Below are 20436 nucleotides of genomic sequence, written 5' to 3'. Positions count from 1 at the left end.
TCATTCTCTTATGTCCTTCTGTTTGAGCAGCATGATTGAAAAAGGTTTAATTTGATACTGAGATTCTTGCTAACCAAGAGAGAAGGCTGCAAGCTTAGAGCCGTGGCAGCAGCAGTTATCTTGAAAGAATTTAGTAACGTGGCTTTCCTTTTCACTGCTTTTGTTTTTCTGGTTTGGTTCCATTTATGATGCATGATACTGGTTTTCCAACTCTGAAAATTTCCTTTAAAAATCAGTTGATTAAAAAAATGAATTTATTTCACAGAAGTATTAAATAAACAATAGTAGAGAGGGGGCACAGATGTGATGAACTGCAAAAGTACGCAAATAGCCAGTTTGGGAAACCGTTTTTATGAAGACTCAGTGTGCCTGGGAGATGCAGGTTTGAACCCTGGATCAGGAAGATCCTCTGGAGGAGGAAACGGCAGCCCATTCTGGTATTCTTGCCTGAAAAAAATCTCCTGGATAGAGGAGCCTGGTGGGCTACAGTCCTTGGGGTTGCAAAGAGTTGCACATGACTGAGCACATGTGCACACGCACGCACACACACAGTGTATCTGGAGGCAGAAATACCAGAAGAACAATACTTGGTGGAGAAAAATGTTCACAAACAACTCTGGCCTAATGACGACCTGATTTCTCTGTTTGACTTTTTCTGTCACGCTTCCTTTTAAGGAAGCCTGGAGAGAGGTGGCAAACTTCAAAGTATAGCACTAAACATGTGCCAGAAACGCTTTTCCAGGAACATAAAGACTGAGGCAGCATTGTAGCTGGTACTGGAGTCAGAGAAGAGGGAGCGGCTAGGGCACGTGTTGTTTCCTGCATCTGTTAGCACCTTCCTGTTCAACTCACCTGCCTACGAGACAGGGACGCCATTGGTTTCATAGAGACTTTCTAAGTCGTGGTCTCTTAGAAGAGGCACTTCTTTTGTTTTTGCTTTCTTGTGGCCGTGTCAGGTCTTCGTTTGACACAGGGCTATGTTATGGCGCTGGGACTCTTAAGTTGTAGTACAGGGCCAAGTAGTTGTAATGAGAGGGCTTAGTTGCTCCGAGGCATGTGGGATCTCAACCTGTATCAAACCCACGTCCTCTGTATTGGAAGGCAGATTCTTAACCACTGGACCACCAGGGAAGCCCCAGTTGTTTTTATTTTCTAAACAATTAGGAAGGCTTTTCTATCCCCAGGGGAAAGAACCATATTTTCCCATTTGTTTTTGAAACATTCAAGCTTCCCTCTAACTTTAGTTGGCCTACTTTTGAAAGAACAGTGATTGTAAAAAATGTGTTTCCTTCCTCCTAATTTCACTGCAAAGAAATTACACTCTCGGGCTCTGGGTTGGGAGGCAGTAGGGGAGGGTGGAGACTGTGGCAAACTGTGGCATGACTGACTGGGAGCATGATTCAGCCACAGCAGGATTTGCATCCAGAGATGCAGGCTCCCTTGTCAACCTTCCAAGAGAAGTCACAGCCCAGAGGCCTTTTTATTCCTTTTGAAAAAAATGTATGTATGCGTGTGTGAAATTTTTAAGTGCTTGCAACTAGCTAGACAAACATTCATGCGCGTCCACACTCTTTCTCTCTCTCTTTGCCTTGTCGGTCCTACAAAATGCATCTCTATATTTTCTTTCTGTTTTTAGAAGTTGTATTTATTTATTTATTTTGATCACATGAGTCTTCTTTGCTTCACATGGGCTTTCTCTAGTTGCAGCAAGCAGAGGCTACTCTCTTGTTGCAGAGCATGGGTCCTAGGCCTGAGGGCTCAGTAGTTGTGACTTGGGGGCTCAGTTGCCTTGCGGCATGTGGAATCCTTCTGAACCAGGGATGGACTCCGTGTCCCCTGCATTGGCCCATGGATGCTTAACCACTGGACCACCAGGGAAGTCCCTGTATTTCCTTTTTTTGTAACTTCCAGAGGGAGGCAGTGACTTTGACTCATGACTTTGCCTGATGAGAATCAGGAAACAGATGGTGACTTGAGCTGGCCGAGACAAAGGTTTACGGGGACCCTGGGAAAGTCGTGTCTTGGGAAGCTTTAGTGCTGCCACAATTTCTAGTGGAATTTCTCCTTTCCCCTTTTCTCCTCCCCTTTTCCAAGCTCGTCTAATACATCTCTGACATACCTGAGGATGTATTTCTTCCTGAGCCAATGCAGGTCCAGAACAAGTCTCGTAGAATGCCCCAGCCCTGAGGCCCCTGGAGCTCCCTTCTGAAGCTGCATCTTCAGCCACTGACTTAGTTTGTGTGGGTGGAGCCAGGAAAGCAAAGCAGCAAGGGAATACAAGAGAAAGAGGAGCCTGGAAAGGGAGCTCTTGAGTGAAGGGCTGTGAAGGGTTATGAGCTGAGAGTTACTGGTCCTTAAGTTCATTGCCATGAATTAGTAATAATTCTCAAGCACTTCTTCCACAAGGCGCTCCACTATCTGTAATTAAAAACCCTCTAGGAAACAGAGGAAGGCATCTTGGGTTGCAAATTTGCCACTTGGAAAAACCAGTTGTAAGCATCTGGCACTGTGCCAGGGCCATACTCAGTCTGAAGATTTCCTGGGATCTGCTCACTTCTCCTCCACCGACCAGAGAAACTGGATCTTCCAGATCTAACTCTGCCTCTGGGGATGTGGCTGCCTTCTCAGGCTTGCACAGACCTGAATGCAGACGTGAGCATTTGGGACCTGATTCCTGTTTCTTTGTCTTGGTCCATATGGGTGGCTATAACCACGTACCGCAGACGAGGTGGCTAAGAAACAACAAATTTATTTCTGACGTTCTGGAGGCTTTGAGTCCAAGGTGAAAGTGCCAGCTGGGTCATTTTCTTCTGAGGGTACTCTTCATCTATTTTTTTCCTTCAGTTTTTGGCTAGACTGGATCTTCATTGCTGCATACAGACTTTCTCTAGTTTCAGCAGGCAGAGGCTACTCTCTAGTTGCAGTGCCCAGGTTTCTCACTGTGGTGGCTTTGCTTGTTGCAGAGCGTTCTCAAGGGAGGGCTCAGTAGTTGTGGTGCACAGGCTTAGCTGTTGAGGCATGTGGAATCTTCCCAGACCAGGGATCGAACCCACGTCCCCTGCATTGGCAGGCGAATTCTTTACCACTGGACCACCTAGGAAGTCCAGAATGCTCTTCCTTGCTTGCTGAGTCCTCGGAGCTCTCTGGGATCTTTTATCAGAACACCAGTCCCATTCATGAGGGTTCCTGCATCACTTCCCAAAGATCTACGCTCCCAAATATCATCACCTTGGGGATTAAGATTTCAGAGTGTGAATTTTAAGGGGGACACAAACATTCAGCCCCTAGCAATATCCCCGCCTTCTAATGGATCTTGATCAAATCTAAAGAGAATCAGTAGCCACCATCACAAACACCTTAGTGTTGTCTTAATAGACAGAATAATTTGAGTTTCTGAAATACTAAGGCAGCACTGAATATGATTAGTCACAAATTCAAAACCACTTGTTTCCTTCTTGGCTCCCTCTTCCCTACGAAAGTTTTCTTTTCTCTTTTTTTGGTTACACTGCCCGATTTGTGAGATCTCAGTTCCTCAACCAGGGATTGAACCTGAACCCCTAGCAATGAAAATGCAGACCACCAGTGAGTTCCTCAGAAGATATAAAACCAATATATTGATATGTAGACACATATTTCATATCCTCCAATAATTCAGATAAACTAGTATCTCTTAAGTGTTATATGTTTCTTTGCTTTTTCTCCATAACCAGTGGTATGCTGGTCAGTGTTGAACAACTGGTTCTGTTGGGATGGGCAAAGTGGTAAACCCTATTTTTTTTTAAAAATCTTTTTGATGTGGACCATTTTTAAAGTCTTTATTAAACCTGTTGCAATATTACTTCTGTTTTATGTTCTTTGGGTTTTTTTTTTAAGCTCCCTGACCAGGATTGAACCTGCACCCTCTGTATTGGAAGACGAAGTCTTAACCGTTGGACCAACAGGGAAATCCCAAGCCCTATTTTATAAAAGCCCTATTTGCCTATTTCTATAGAAAGGTTTTCCCATGGCCAGTTTCAAATTACCAGACAGCAAGTAAAGCCAACTCCAGCACATTTTACATGGTGACCCACCACACACACAAGAAACAAGCTTAATTAAATAATCCTCTTACTTCATGTATTTCACACACTCTGATATTTCTTTAAAAATCTGTTCCATGCCTCTGCTTTGATATTTCATGTCATTAAAACAGTGCCTATTTTTATTCCAAGATTGATTTCGTGATGTGCTCCATGATTCAAAGTTTGGAAAACACTGACTTGGGCCACACTGGATGGTTGTGTGTTTGTGTTTGTGTGTGTGTGGCCCCTAGACATACTCCCTCTTGAAAGCCAATGCGTTGGCTGCTTCCTTAACGAGATTCCCTCCCCGTATTGTGGCCTGGCTTCGACATGCTTCTCTTGACTACTCAACTTAAACAAGCTGTTTCCTATTATCCTTACAAGATTTCTAGGCATCTATCAGTTTTCAGTGTCAAGAATTCAATTTAACACCACTTTTGAATACAGAAGTAGGAGGAGACTAAAAGGGTTTTACACTTGACATTGAATCTTTGCTACAGTGTTATGGGTTAATACACTGATCTTTTGGAAATGAATTTGAGAAGTGGGTCAGAGGTCAAATCTTGGGACACATTGCAATTCATCTTTTAACCATTATCTCTTAGAGCAGATTAAACACCCAAGTACCACAATTATTTTTGACATCTGATGTGAATGCACTCTTCTTCCATTCATTTTTTTTTCTTTGTTAACTGCTAAGCTCAATGACTGAATAAACACTTTAGGTCTAAATTGCACCCTTTAGGAGGACTGTAGCCTTTCTGGGTCATGTGCAGGGCTTCTTAGAACAAAATTGCATTGACTCGGTTAGTGAATATGTCTTGAGAAAGAGCTCAGTCTGTTTTTAGGGTGTGCTCACAGTGCATACAGCAGTGATTCCTGCCTTCTTTGTCCATGTCTCTGCACGCAGCCTGGTCAGATAGGAGATCCCAGTGAAGAAGCTACACAGCTCAGCCTGTGCCCCTGGGCTGCAGCCTCAGACCAACTTCATTGCAAGGACATGTATTAGGAGATGATAAGAGCTTCTAAGAGAATTGTTGGGGAGGCTGAAGACCAGGTTTGACTGCATCCATTTCTTAGTCTCTGGGTCATTCCCTTCAAGGTCCATGGTCTGCCGTGGGTTACCTCTGCCGTTTTGTAAGGAGAGGACCAGGCACCTAATTCCACTTCCATCAGACCACACCCAGGGGGCAGAAGTGAGAAGATGCACAGGGGAAGCAGAAGAGGTGAAATGGAAGCCAAATATTCAAAGCAGAAAACTGATGATCATGGCATATGCAAATTACCAATTTGTTTGTATGAACGATCAGACAAGAACCAAATACTTTTGTAGGTCACTTAATGGATATCAATGTGGCCCTTATGTTTAGTCCCAGAGAATAGAATAGACTTGGCCCCTGCCTGAGTGGACATGAGGTCTGGTTAGGAAGAGAGATGAGGGCAGGTAACTCTAGACTGGAGGTGTATCTGCCAGGACAGGGGAGCCCATGGGCTGGGCTGCATATAACATTCACGTTTGTTCCTACCATGTTCCATGGTCCAGCTCAGAAGGCAGTTATCACCCTCCTCCTTGGAATATTATTGCTCTCCTTTTTAATCAACACTCATCTCTCTACCAACCATTTATAAAATGCTAGAGTGTATGTTCGGAGAAGGCAATGGCACCCCACTCCAGTACTCTTGCCTGGAGAATCCTATGGATGGAGGAGCCTGGTGTGCTGCCATCTATGGGGTCGCACAGAGTCGGACACGACTGAAGCGACTTAGCAGCAGCAGCAGCAGCAGCAGCAGAATGTTGTTCTTCCCAGGTGGCACTAGTGGTAAAGAACCCACCTGCCAATGTAGAAGATGTAAGAGACGCAGTTTCGATCCCTGGGTTGGGAAGATACCCCAGAGGAGGGCATGGTAACCCACTCCAGTATTCTCGTCCAGAGAATCCCATGAACAGAGAAGCCTGGAAGGCTACAGCCCACAGGGCCGCAAAGAGTCGGACATGACTGAAATGATTTAGCACGCACACAGAGAGAGTGTTCTTAGATTGCTTTTTAAAAAATGGTGGTGCCGTGTATGTTACACATCTAAAAAATAAAGTGATCATTCTTAACAAGAACATTTCAAAAAGTAAGATCCCAGTCCCCTGTTAAATCTACTTAATCCTTCATTACTTCTTACTGCTGGCAAGTTTGTTAACATCTTTAGAACAAGATCGAATCATCCCTGTCAGGCAAAGGGTAGTTCTTCATGGCTGGCTAATAGAGTGATTGCATGCTAGCTGGGTACCCTTCACTGCTCTAGGCCTCAGTTTCTCCATCTGTAAAGTGGGCATGACTCAGAAAACACTACCTGCCTCATAGTTTCCTATGAGGCCAAAATAAGCGAATACTTGGCATAGCACCTGGTTCATTGGCAGCATCATAGGGGCGTTTAATTAAAGAATGAAAGAACTTTCTGTGCTGATGTTTCCTTTGTGTGTTGATAGGCTAAGATTCTGTTTTAGCTGCAGGATGGTTTGAGTTAGACGCTGATTTTCTATTAAAGCTTCTTTGATCTCTCTATCCAACCATTTTGGCAAAGCATTTGGTTTCTGCTTGCAGGGGCGTATGGAGTGGGTGCATTTTATGGTTCTCTTTGATAAGCAATGTGGTAGGAACATTCAGCTCGTGTGTGACAGCTTAATGACTTCCCACGATAATTTCTTATATCTAAGATGATTTTCCTTCAGCCTGGGAGTTGAGACAATGTATTTTGCTAGAAAGTAAATAAGCTTAGAAGGAGGAAATGAGAATTTTCTTTGCTGCTTGCCATGCTCTCGCTTTTTAAAATTTCATAACATGCACTTTCATTAAATAAAAATATCTAGCCTTCTTTTTTTTTTTTCTTTATCTTGTGTTTTGTTCCCCTTGGCTTCACTAAGAGATTTGGAAATGAACTGATGTGGAAGCCAAGCCGAGAAAAGTTTAATGCAGTTTGTACTTTCAACTTGAAAGTTGCTGTTACACCTTTGGCTAAATTTTAGTTAAAGGGTTATGTTAGTTGCTCAGTCACGTCCAACTCTTTGTGACCCCATGGACCATAGTCTGCCAGGCTCCTCTGTCCATGGAATTCTCTAGGCAAGAATACTGGAATGGGTAGCCATTCTTTTCTCCAGTTAGGTATTTCAGCTGTCTTATTCAATTTTTTTTTCCTTGATGAAATCTTTTACCCTAATCATGAAAGAAGACACATGTTTAAAAATTAAAAACAAAAGGAATTTATGTTTTTTTCCAATAAGAAAAAAAATTTTTGGCCACACCATGGAGCATGTGGGATCTTAGTTTCCTGACTAAGGATTGAACTGGTTGCCCTTGTATTTGAAGTACAGAGTGTTAACCACTGGACCACCAGGGAAGTTCTGAGGAATTTGTAACTAAAAATTATCATAAGTAAAACATATATGTCAGAATTCATGGTGGTAGTTGTTTAGTTGCTAAGTCATGTCTGATTCTTACGATCCCATAGACTGTAGCCTGCCAGGCGCCTCTGTCCATGAGATTCCTCAGACAAGAATACTGGAGTGGATTGCCATTTCCTTCTCCAAGGAATTGAAGCTGGGCCTCCTGCATTGCAGTGGGATTCTTTCCGCTGAGCCACCAGGGAAGCCTCATCAAAATTCATAAGCAAGTGTTAGTTTGTTAGTTGCTCAATCGTGCCTGACTCTTTGCGACCCCATGGACTGCAGCCCACCAAGCTCCCCTGTCCATGAGATTTTCCAGGCAAGGATACTGGAGTGTGTTGCCATTTCTTTCTCCAGGGGATCTTCCCAATCCAGGGATTGAACCTGGGTCTCCTGCGCTGCAGGCAGATTCTTTACTGACTGAGCTAGTCAAAATTCATATGTAATGCCAAAAGAAGGCTTTCATGAAATTGTTTACCTTTTCATGATGAGATATTAGGGTTATAATGTAATTGAATGGCTTAGGATAATTTAAGTGAAAAAAATCAAAAGTGGGAAACAGAAAGATAGAACCAGTTGGAAGTCATTCATTTAGCAAATATTATCCAGCATAGAACTAGCATGACCTTGGGAGGAAAATGAAGAATAAGGAGAAGAGTTGGACAAATACCCAACAAGTACCAAAAAAAGTAGGTCCATGTTTTATAGGAGGTGGTAGAAAAGTTTGAGGGAGACTTTACTTCCTGTTTGGACGATCAGACAAAGTTTCTCAGAGAGGGAACATTTGCCTGTGCAGTGGGGGATGAATGGATTTTAAGGATTGAGGTTGGCCTTCCTGGTGGAGAAAAAGACATGTAATTAGGAGAGAGGTGAGAAGTGGAGAGTAAATGTTACTGAGTCCGAGTTCATACTGCCTGCTGCACAATAGGCCAATAAATCAAGAAACGAGTTGTTGGGGCAAGAAATAGCAACTTTATTTTGGAAGGCCAGCAGACTGAAAAGATGGTGAACTAGCGTCCCAAAGACCCATCTTCCGTACAGATCTGCATCTACAGAGCGCAGCTCTCCATGCTTGGCAAGAGACAAGTGAGGCATCTGGTTGTCTTTTTAGAAGACACCAGTCTGTGGGCGATTCATGCCAAATGTGTCACAGTTATGCCGAAGGACATTAACCCAGCATGTTGCATACACCGAGAATATCCCTAAGACCCTACTAGGACAGAAAGCATTCTTAAAAAAAAAAAAAATCTTCTTGTTTGATAGTTCTAAATGTTACACTTTTCCCCCATGGGGCCAAAAGCTACCTGTGTGATTTTGAGTGGAAAAATAGGGGGCAGAAATCAGGGGTCGCAATTTTTCCATTTCCATTTGTTTGAGAATAGTATTAAAAGCAGAGACATTAACACAGGTCAGAATGTTTCAGGAAGCAAATTTCAGAAGTTGAATTTTATAACAATAAACCTGTTAAAATATTGCCAGCATTTGGATTTTCTTAAAACAAGTGTCTTAAAAAATTTTTTTTATTGATCTGGGTGTACCCATGGCTCGTAAAAAGCCTCTTGATGAAAGTGAAAGAGGAGAGTGAAAAAGTTGGCTTAAAGCTCAACATTCAGAAAATGAAGATCATGGCATCTGATCCCATCACTTTATGGGAAATAGGTGGGGAAACAGTGGAAACAGTGGCTGATTTTGTTTTTCTGAGCTCCAAAATCACTGCAGATGGTGATTGCAGCCATGAAATTAAAAGACGCTTACTCCTTGAAAGGAAAGTTATGACCAACCTAGACAGCATATTCAAAAGCAGAGATATTACTTTGCCAACAAAGGTCCATCTAGTCAAGGCTATGGTTTTTTCAGTGGTCATGTATGGATGTGAGAGTTGGACTGTGAAGAAAGCTGAGCGCCGAAGAATTGATGCTTTTGAACTGTGGTGTTGGAGAAGACTCTTGAGAGTCCCTTGGACTGCAAGGAGATCTAACCATCCATTCTAAAGGAGATCAGTCCTGGGTGTTCTTTGGAAGGAATGATGCTAAAGCTGAAACTCCAGTACTTTGGACACCTCATGGGGAGAGTTGACTCACTGGAAAAGACTCTGTTGCTGGGAGGGATTGAGGGCAAGAGGAGAAGGGGAAGACAGAGGTTGAGATGGCTGGATGGCATCACCGACTCGATGGATGTGAGTTTGAGTGGACTCCGGCAGTTGGTGATGGACAGGGAGGCCTGGCGTGCTGCAATTCATGGGATTGCAAAGAGTTGGACACGACTGAGCGACTGAACTGAACTAAACTGATGACTGATTCTTGCTGATATAAGACAGAAAACCACAAAAATTCTGTAAAGCAATTATCCTCCAATTAAAAAAATTAAGTGGCAAAAAAAATTTTATTGAAATATAGTTGATTTACAAAGTTGTATTTCAGGAGGTGTACAGAACAGTGATTCAGTTTTATATATATATATATTCTTTTTTAGGTCCTTTTTCATAATAGATTAAGTGATTCAGGTACACACACACACACACACACACACACACACACACACACACACACACACACACATACATTTCCCTGGTGGCTCAGACGCTGCACTGCCTGTAGTACAGGGTTTAATCCCTGGATCAGGAAGATGCCATGGAGAATGGAATGGCAACCCACTCCACTATTCTTGCCTGGAGAATTTCATGGACAGAGGAGCCTGGTAGGGTACAATCCATGGGGTTGCAAAGAATTGGACACAATTGAGCAACTAACACACTCACACAAACACACATTAAATATATTCTTTTAAAGGTTCTTTTCCATTATAGATTAAGTATTGTTCCGTGTGCTATACAGTAAGACCGATTGTTTATCAGTTTTATATACAGTAGTGTTTGTGTGTTAGGCTTCCCTGATAGCTCAGTTGGTAAAGAATCCGCCTGCAATGCAGGAGACCCCAGTTTGATCCCTGAGTTGGGAAGATCTGCTGGATAAGGGAAAGGCTACCCATTTCAGTATTCTGGCCTAGAGAATTCCAGGGACTATATAGTCCATGGGGTCGCAAAGACTCAGACATGACTGCTCTTAATATATCCCTCTCTCCACGCCTTTCCCCTTTGGTAACCATAAGTTTGTTTTTTTTTTTGTCAGTGAGTCTATTTCTGTTTTGTGAGTAATTTCATTTACATCATTTAAAAAATTCCAAATATAAACAGTATCATATGATATTTAAAACAAGTACGTTTCTTGTTGATGGCAACTAAATGGTCTTTGCAATATTTTAATCATATGGTAGGTTCCATCTGTTCAGTACACTTTTGAGTTGCTTTACATACATGTGTCTAGTGGTGTGTGTCTTCTCTACTGTTCCTGCAAGTTTGCTGTTAAAGTATATTAAGCTTTTAAAAAATCTAGGAATAATTTCCATTTGTTATACCCCCAGATTTGCTGTGTCCACCATCAAAGTGATGTCATGACCTCAGGGAAATGAGTGAACTTTGCGTTACTGGTTCTTTGGGATACATCTTCGGCATATGAATAGTTTAAAGGATCTGGGCTCTACCACACATACACACACACACAGCATTTCCTTGCCAGAGGAAACCAAAATGAAGTTTTTGGAAAGCACAAAATTATTTCAGTATGACAAACTCTAGGGATATCATCATATTCATTAAGTCGACTTGGTTTGTAATTCCTGATACCTACTGGTGAGGTGTGAATGAGAATAGAAATTGAATCTGCCTTCACTTCTAAACTCATCTGCAGTAACAGGAAGAGCTGGCAGACACTGTATTTGTAAAATGTGCTTACACCCTCATCTACCTCTATGTCTGAAGACATGTTCAGAATTTTGTCTTACACTTGCCTAAGTTTAAGAATATTTTCTCAGTTATTTTAAAATTGTATTCATTGTTAATAAAACCTGGGGAGGGATGCAGGGGAAAACCTATCTACTGATTGTTTCATTTTAATAGTTTGCAGTCGGATGAAACAGATGCGATAAACATGCACTGCAGCTTCATCCTAATAGGCTTGTAGGGACCCTATGACAGGTGGAAAGTTATCTGTAAAGACCCTCTTGGTACTTCAGGAAGTAAATTTACCTGAGAAGAGGTCATTGTGCATAAAGAGTACATTAGTTTGGCTTCTGATGGTCAGGAAAAAGGTGTGTTTTCTGTGGATTCTGTGATGACCTTCAAGTGTGCAGGTGTCTTGCTGAGAAATATGGCAGTGTCACTGGGAAAGTACACATTTGAGATGAAGTGTATAGATATTTTTGTATTAGTGCTGCAATCTGCAACAGTTACTGTGTTTCAGAAAAAGTTGTAACCACTGAATGTGTTTTAACTATTTGATCCTCCCAACAGTCCCACAGTGCTGTTATCATTCTCTTCTTACGCATGAGGAGCCTGAAGCCCAGAGAGATCCATTAATGTGCACATGGCCATGTGGCTAGAAATTAGTTTGGGAAGGATTTGACCCAGGTGGTCTGTCTCCAGAGCCCTACTCAGTCTGGACATCTACATATGAGTTTTCTTAAAAGCATGTGGAATCAAAATGTTGGTATAAGAGATCAGTTTAAGAAACATTGCTATTAATGTTTGCATTAATTTAGCAAACATAGTGACTACCAGGGATACAATGGGATGAAACAGGGTGCCTGGGAGCTCCACTAGTAGTCCAGTGGTTGAGAATCTGACTTGCAATGCAAGAGATACTGGTTCAATCCCTGGTCTGGGAACATCTCACATGTCACAGAGCAACTAGTCCCGTGAGCCACAACTACTGAAGCTTGTATGCCTGGAGCCTGTACTCCTCAACAAGAGAAGCCACTTCAATGAGAAGCCCATGCCCCATAACTAGAGAGGAGCCCTCAATCTCCACAACTAGAGAAAGCCCACATACAGCAAAGGAGACCCACCATAGCCAATAAATAAATCTTAAAAAAAACATGGCACCCGTCTCATAGGACGTATTTCCTCTAGATATGAAAGAGGAGTGAAGTGCAGACTCAAGAGTATTACATTGTAACTAATTAAAAGGTTGGACCTGGCTTTTTAAAAATGGAAATATAATTTGTATGTCATACAATGCACCATTTTAAAGTATTTAATACAAAGTTTTGCAGTCATCACCCCTATCTAGTTTGGGGGCATTTTTATCATCTCCCCAAAACCCCAGACCCGTTAGCAGTCACTCCCATTCTCCTCACTTCCCGGTGCCTAGCAACTAACCTACTCTCTTTCTTTATAGATTTGTCTGTTCTGGACATTTCGTATAAAAAGAGTCACAATTTAGGGCCTTTTGCGTCTGACTTCTTTCACTTAGCATCATGTTTTCAAGGTTCCCCCCTGCTGTAGCATAAATCAGTACTTCATTCCGTTTTGTTGGCTGAATAATATTTCATTGTATGGACAAGACCCCACTTGTTTTTCCATGTATCAGCCCATGGGCGTGCCTTTGCTTTAACATTGTGTGTCTGGAAAGGCTCCCTGTTAAAAATAAAATGTTAATTCAGTCAGATCTTTTATTTTAGATCTACCAAGGGTTCTAACTCCTTCTACCTCAAAGGTTTTATGACAAAATCCACCACTGTAATCAACTAGGCAAAACTTTCATTGAAGTATTATGTTTTTGTCAGATTTCCCCTTGACTGTAAATGACTTCTGTTTTAGGACCTTGAGTTGGGTGGATAATTCTTGACATCCCATACCTGGAGCTTCACCAGGCTCTTAGCTTATAGACCAAACAGGAAACAGGAATGCAGTTGGCCCTGTGTGTCATCAGGTTCTGTATTCTCAGATGCAGCCAACCATGGACTGAAAGTATTCAGGAAGAGAGATTCCAGAAAGTTCCAAAAAGCAAAACTTCAATTTGCTGTGCATTGGCACCTATTTACATTGCATTTATATTAGTACTGTAAGTAATCCAGAAATGATTTAAAGTATACAGGAGGATGTGTTTCAGTTAGATGTAAATACTATACCATTTTATATAAAGAACTTGAGCATCCACAGCATTTGATATCTGAGGGGCTCCTGGAGCGGTGGATACTGAAGGACAGCTGCATGTGTCTGTGTCTTTATATTTTCTCTCAAGTGCTTCTTTTCCTTATTACTTTGCAGTAGCTGGACTCCGGGGTATTCTTTTGTATTGGATTTACTTTTTCCTTTTCTGAGTTGTTACGTCTGGCTCTGTTGCCATGATCTGCAATTCTCTTGAGACTTAGATTCATTTCTGGCTTTTCCTAAAATTCACCTGTGTCAATTTTCAGGTCGATCCAGTCTTCACAAGGGAAGTGAAAGCCAAAGTAAAGAGGTAAGTATGGGAGTTCCCTGGTGGCCCAGCAGTTAAAACGCCAAGCTTCCAATGCAGAGGATTCGGGCTTGATCCCTGGTCAGGGAATGGTAAAGAACCTGCAGATGCCCTGGAGGAGGGCATGGCAACCCACTCCAGTATCCTTGCCTGGAGAATCCCGTAGACAGAGGAGCCTGGTGGGCTACAGTCCATGGGGTCACAAAGAGTCGGACATGACTGAAGCAACAGGGAACTGAGGTCCCACATGCTGAGTGACATGATGAAATACATTTTTTAAAAAAGAGACAGAGAAGCATAGGGAGTGAACAGGTTTTTTGCAGGAGAGGAAGCCTAGTGACTGATAAATAATCCCTGTTCCCAGCATTCACCGTGTCCCAGGCTCTGTTCCCAGCACTTCATTAATAATTCCTCCTTTAATCTCATGATGATCCTGTGAGAATCTGGGTGCTATTCCTTTCCCGATTGACAACCCTGGAAGCTGACATGCTGGGAGCATCAGCAATTCCCTAGGGAGCAGTCGCATGGATGCACGTGTGAAGACATACAACCTCGCTAGGTCAGGAAATGCCCAGGAAACCCACTTTGAGGTTATAATTGTCCCTTACCTCATGGGTCAAAACCGAAAAAAAAAAAAAAAAAACCTAACTAAAAATCTGCGGGTGAGGGTGAAAATCGCAGCCATTCCTCTGGAAAGCAATTTGCCAGGGTCTTTGCTATCAATTGCGTTTGTCTGCCCGTAACAGAGATCAGGGCTTCCCTGGTGGCTCAGTGGTAAAGAATCCTCCTGCCAGTGCAGGAGATGCAAGTTTGATCCCTGGGCCAGGAAGATCCCCTGGAGGAGGAAATGGCAACTCACTCCAGCATTCTTACCTGGAAAATCCCATGGACAGAGGAGCCTGGTTGGCTACAGTCCACGAGGTCCCAAAACAGTCAGACACGACTTAGCGACTAAACAGCAACCACAGAGACCCAACAATGCTGGCTTACACACCCAGGGGTTTTAACTGCTCACATCAGAAAAATCGGATGTCATTGGTCCAGGACCAAGTAAGACTTCAGAGACGTTGTCTCCTGTCTCTCTTTCCTGTGCTCCCTACCTGTGACTTCCATTTCTAGGATGACTGTAGCTGTAGAACTCACACATCACTTTCCATGTTCCAAGTGGGGAGATGGGGCAGGACCAGAGCCAGAAGGATCCTCTCCCATGCGGGTCAGCCCCCCGTTATGTGTATATCCTCACCCTCCCAGGATCCCAGCTCCTCCTCCTGGCCACTCCACCACCCCGGAGGACTGGGAAACACTGATTTCACCCCCATATGCAATCAGGTGTCTTTCTATTGCTCACAGATACAGAATGCATGTATGTAAAAGTATAACCAGTTACGTGAAATGATAACCTCAAAACCGTGAGACTGGAGAGGGTTGGCGGAATGGGGAAGAATGTCCATACTATCAAGTGAGAAAAATAAAACAAGCAAAATCTCTGTGACAAAGGTGTATTACACTCTTGGTTTTACTATTTCTATTTCTCTCTGTTTATGATACATCTATGATTATCTCTTTGAGTATCTTTTCTAATATTTATTTTTATTTATTTATTTGACTGAACTCGGTCTTAGTTGTGGCATGTGGGCTTTAGTTCCCTGACCAGGGATTGAACCCAGACTCCCTGCATTGGGAGCATGGAATCTTAGCCACTGGACCACCAGGGGTACTCACCCTCTTTGAGTATCTTTTAAAAAGCACTGGGACTGTTTATAATAGCCAGGACATGGAAGCAACCTAGATGTCCGTCAGCAGATGAATGGATAAGAAAGCTGTGGTACATATACACAATGGAGTATTACTCAGCCATTAAAAAGTATACATTTGAATCAGTTCTAATGAGGTGGATGAAACTGGAGCTGATTATACAGAGTGATGGAAGCCAGAAAGAAAAACACCAATACAGTATACTAACACATATATATGGAATTTAGAAAGATGGTAACGATAACCCTGTATGTGAGACAGCAAAAGAGACACAGATGTATAGAACAGACTTTTGGACTCTGTGGGAGAGGAAGAGGGTGGGATGATTTGGGAGAATGGCATTGAAACATGTATAATAATCATGTAAGAAACGAATCGCCAGTCTAGGTTCGATGTAGCATACCGGATGCTTGGGGCTGGTGCACTGGGATGACCCAGAGAGATAGTACAGGGAGGGAGGTGGGAGGGGGGTTCAGGATTGGGAATTCATGTACACCCATGGCGGATTCATGTTGATGTATGGCAAAACCAATACAGTATTGTAAAGTAAAATAAAAAATTAAAAAAAAATAAAAATTATGTCATATTTTAAAAAAAAGCATTGGGAAAAAGGCTGCATTATTAGGAAAGGTTTGTTTTCTAAATCATTCAGAGAAAAATGTCAAGAGCCACATCTCTGACGTCCAGTATCTGAGAATCATGTGTCTTGTTGGTCAGAAGGATTCAGGATGGAAGCAGCTGTGTTCACAGGCTTCCTCCCTCCCTTATCAGGGATGGAAATAGAACGGATTCTCACTCCAGTATGGTTTTCTGTACTGAACCCTTTATCAATCATGCTTCCCTGGTGATCTAAGATATTTCTCCAAAATTGTCATCTTTCCTCCCAGCCTCTCCCTGTAAGATTCCCGGCCGTAGATGCTCTCTGCTCCCTGTTGTTTCAGGAGCCCTGGGGTACGACTGATCAGGGAGATGGCTCAGGAAGACCTCCATGCTGTCATGAAGAATTGCTTCGCGCTGGTGAATAGCTCTGTCTCTGAAGGCATGTCAGCCGCAATTCTGGAGGTAATGATCTAACGAGCCCCGAGAGTGGAAATATGAAATTGTCGATCACCCCTTTTCTTAGTTGTGGAGGTGATGCATTTGTCAATAAAGCTGTGTGCTTCTTAAAGCTAACAAGCACAGCGGCGTCTCTTTGGGACTTCTAAAGTAGTTTTGAAGTTCTAGCTGGGATTTAAAAATACTATTTTATTTCTCCTTGCCATTTTTCCTTGCCAGTGACAAAATGAAATAAAACTAGGATAGCGTCGCCTCTCTGACTCACCAAGTAGCTTCAGTGGGAAGGTGACGGAGACTATGAAGGGCTGGGACAGGATGTGGATAAAGGTGTGTTTTGTAGGAAGCCTTCTTTTGTCTTGATTTCTTCTCCCTCTTTTCAGTGTGTGCAATGATCCCAGAATTGAGGGGATAAGAAAGGGATGGGCTTGTGCACAGGGGGTGGGTGTGGTAACAGAGGAGTGGTTACAGATGCACAGGAGGGTGGGAATGAGGGTGGACCGAATCTCTCCATCTAGTGCTCAGCTCTGAAAAAATCGCTTCCTGGACTTTGCTGGTTGCCCAGTGGTTAAGATTATACCTTCCCCTGCAGGGGACGAGGGTTCAACTCCTGGTTGGGGAACTAAGATTGCACACACCACCGTGCTGCGCAGCCAAAAAGAAAAGGAAAATTGCATACTACTCTACTTGGGCTAAATATGCACATCCCAGCACAACCTTGCAGTCCATTGCTGGAGTTTTCTGCATTGAAATAAGCCCCTGCTCTTGAAAACCTGGCAGGTTCTAGTTTGACTGTATCAACTCTTGGGTAGAGGACTTAATCCAACCTTGAAGCCCTTTGCAGTCTCTTCTTACTGAGCGTTTTCCATAATTGGGTGTTTACACAGGATATCTTTTTTTTTTTTTTTTTTTTGGTATCTTAAAAAATATTTGTTTGGCTGTGCAGCATGGCATGTGAGATCTTAGTTCTCTGACCAGGGATTGAAACTGTGTTCCCTGCATTGATAAAATGGAGTCTTAACCACTGGACTGCCAGGAAAGTCCCAACCTGGATATTGTTTAAAACTTTTTCTGCTTTTTTTGGCCGCGCCCTGGAACTTCAGGGATCTTAGTTCCCTGACCAGGGATTAAACCCTGGGCCCACAGTAGTGAAAGTGCTGAGTGCCAACCGCTGGGCCATCAGGGAATTCCCTTACCCAGGTATCTTAACGGCTTTGTGCTAGTGACTTGAGGTCATCACCAGTGTGCACTTAATACAGAAGGGTTTTTGCTTTCTTTTATTTTGCTGTTGGTTCATGGCATGCTGGGTTCCTTTAAGAGTGATATTAGTAAAGAGGAGATGCCATCTGTCCTGTCATAACCAGCTTTCAGTGCTGAGTTGTCTTCATATCCCTAAATCACAAGCCATTGGATGTATGGAATTTCCTATAGTTCTTTACACATGCCTTACAGACAATGGATGCCACAGAAGTCCTATGGATTAGCACTTGATAAAACCCCCTGTTCAGTTCAGTTCAGTCATTCAGTAGTGTCCAACTCTTTGCGACCCCTTGCAGTACAGCAAGCCAGGCCTCCCTGTCCATCACCAACTCCCGGAGTTTACTCAAACTCATGTCCATGAGTCAGTGATGCCATCCAACCACCTCATCTTCTGTCACTCCCTTCTCCTGCCTTCAATCATTCCCAGCATCAGGGCCTTTTCCCTGATATGAGTGAGTCAGTTCGTCCCATCTGGCGGCCAAAGTTTTGGAGTTTCAGCTTCAGCATCAGTCCTTCCAATGAATATTCAGGACTGATTTCCTTTAGGATTGACTGGTTGGATCTCCTTGCAGTCCAAGGGACTCTCAAGAGTCTGTCTCCTCTAACACCACAGTTCAAAAGCATCAATTCTTCAGTACACAGCTTTCTTTATAGTCCAACTCTCACATCCATACATGACCACTGGAAAAATCAGTTTTGACCAGATGGACCTTTGTTGACAAAGTAATGTCTCTGCTTTTTCATATGCTGTCTAGGTTGGGCATGACTTTTCTTCCAAGCAGCAAACGTCTTTTAATTTCATGGCTGCACTCACCATCTGCAGTAATTTTGGAGCCCAAAAAAAGTCTCTCACTGTTTCCTTATCTGTTTGCCATGAAGTGATGGGACCAGATGCCATGATCTTCGTTTTCTGAATGTTGAGTTTGAAGCCAACTTTTTCACTCCCCTCTTTCACTTTGATCAAGAGGCTCTTTAGTTCTTCACTTTCTGCCATTAGAGTGGTATCATTTGCATATCTGAGGTTATTGATATTTCTCCTGGCAATCTTGATTCCAGCTTGTGCTTCATCCAGTCCAGCATTTCGAATGATGTACTCTGCATATAAGTTAAATAAACAGGGTGACAATATATAACCTTGATGTACTCCTTTCCTGGTTTGGAACCAGTCTGTTGTTCCATGTGCAGTTCTAACTATTGCTTCTTGACCTGCATACAGATTTCTCAGGAGGCAGGTCAGGTGGTCTGGTATTCCCATCTCTTGAAGAGTTTTCCAGTTTATTGTGATCCACACAGTCGAAGGCTTTGGCATAGTCAATAAAGCAGAAGTAGATGTTTTTCTGGCACTCTTTCCCTTTTTCGGATGATCCAATGGATGTTGGTAATTTGGTCTCTGGCTCCTCTGCCTTTTCTAAATCCAGCTTGAACAGCTGGAAGTTCACGGTTCATGTACTGTTGAAGCCTGGCTTGGAGAATTTTGAACGTCACTTTGCTGGCATGTGAGATGAGTACAATTGTGTGGTAGTTTAAGCATTCTTGCCTTTCTTTGAGATTGGAATGAAAACTCATGTTTTTCAGTCCTGTAGCTGCTGCTGAGCTTCCCAAATTTGCTGGCATATTGAGTGCAGCACTTTCATAGCATCATCTTTTAAGATTTGAAATAGCTCAACTGGAATTCCATCACTTCCATTAGCTTTGTTGGTAGTGATGCTTCCTAAGGCCCACTTGACTTCACATTCCAGGATGTCTGGCTCTAGCTGACTGATCACACCATCATGATTATCTAGGTCATGAAGATCTTTTTTGTATAGTTCTTCTGTGTATTCTTGCCACCTCTTCTTAATATCTTCTGCTTCTGTTAGGTCCATACCATGTCTGTCCTTTATTGAGCCCATCTTTGCATGAAATGTTCCCTTGGTATCTCTCGTTTTCTTGAAGAGATCTCTAGTCTTTCCCGTTCTGTTGTTTTCCTCTGTTTCTTTGCACTGATCACTGAGGAAGGCTTTCTTATCTCTCCTTGCTATTCTTTGGAACTCTGCATTCAGAGAGGTATATCTTTCCTTTTCTCCTTTGCCTTTTGCTTCTCTTCTTTTCACAGCTATTTGTAAGACCTCCTCAGACAGCCATTTTGCCTTTTTGCATTTCTTTTTCTTGGGGATGGTCTTGATCACTGCCTCCTGTACAATGTCACGAACCTCCGTCATAGTTCTTTAGGCACTCTGTCAGATCTAATGCCTTGAATCTATTCCCTTTGAATCTAATCCCTTGAATCCCTTAAATCTATTTCTACCCCCTGCAGAAAAGGAAATGTTTGGCCATCGGTCCTCCGAGTCTTTGAATCACGTTTCACGTCTGCATTCTCATAACCCTAGTGTTTTACTTTAGGGTGTACTTAATTAGAGTGATGCTATTATTGTATTGTAAGTGTTTGTAACATCCATTTATTCATTTGAACACTAGTTGAATTTACTGACCAAAGGTACAATTTGTGAATTTTGATGTTTCAGAGGTCATGGTAAATAATTAAAGCAGGAAAAAACAATCATGCTCCATAAACTTAAGAAATGACTGATGTTGTATG

General features: G+C 42.6%; 1 protein-coding gene across 2 annotated transcripts in view; it reads left to right on the top strand.

Annotated features, from left to right (window-relative positions):
• The window catches only part of GLT1D1 (glycosyltransferase 1 domain containing 1), a 115378-nt gene that overhangs the window by 67920 nt on the left and 27022 nt on the right, over positions 1–20436 (top strand). For both annotated transcript variants that reach the window (XM_068990133.1, XM_068990132.1), the window contains 2 exons: positions 13750–13793; positions 16487–16607. In XM_068990133.1, the coding sequence (XP_068846234.1) occupies positions 13750–13793; positions 16487–16607 (165 nt within the window). The remainder of the gene's footprint in view (positions 1–13749; positions 13794–16486; positions 16608–20436) is intronic.

Source organism: Capricornis sumatraensis, chromosome 17 (assembly GCF_032405125.1).
Source record: "Capricornis sumatraensis isolate serow.1 chromosome 17, serow.2, whole genome shotgun sequence".
Lineage (NCBI taxonomy): Eukaryota > Metazoa > Chordata > Mammalia > Artiodactyla > Bovidae > Capricornis > Capricornis sumatraensis.
Note: the sequence above shows the minus strand (reverse complement) of the source record. Positions and strands in the feature narration are given on the sequence as shown.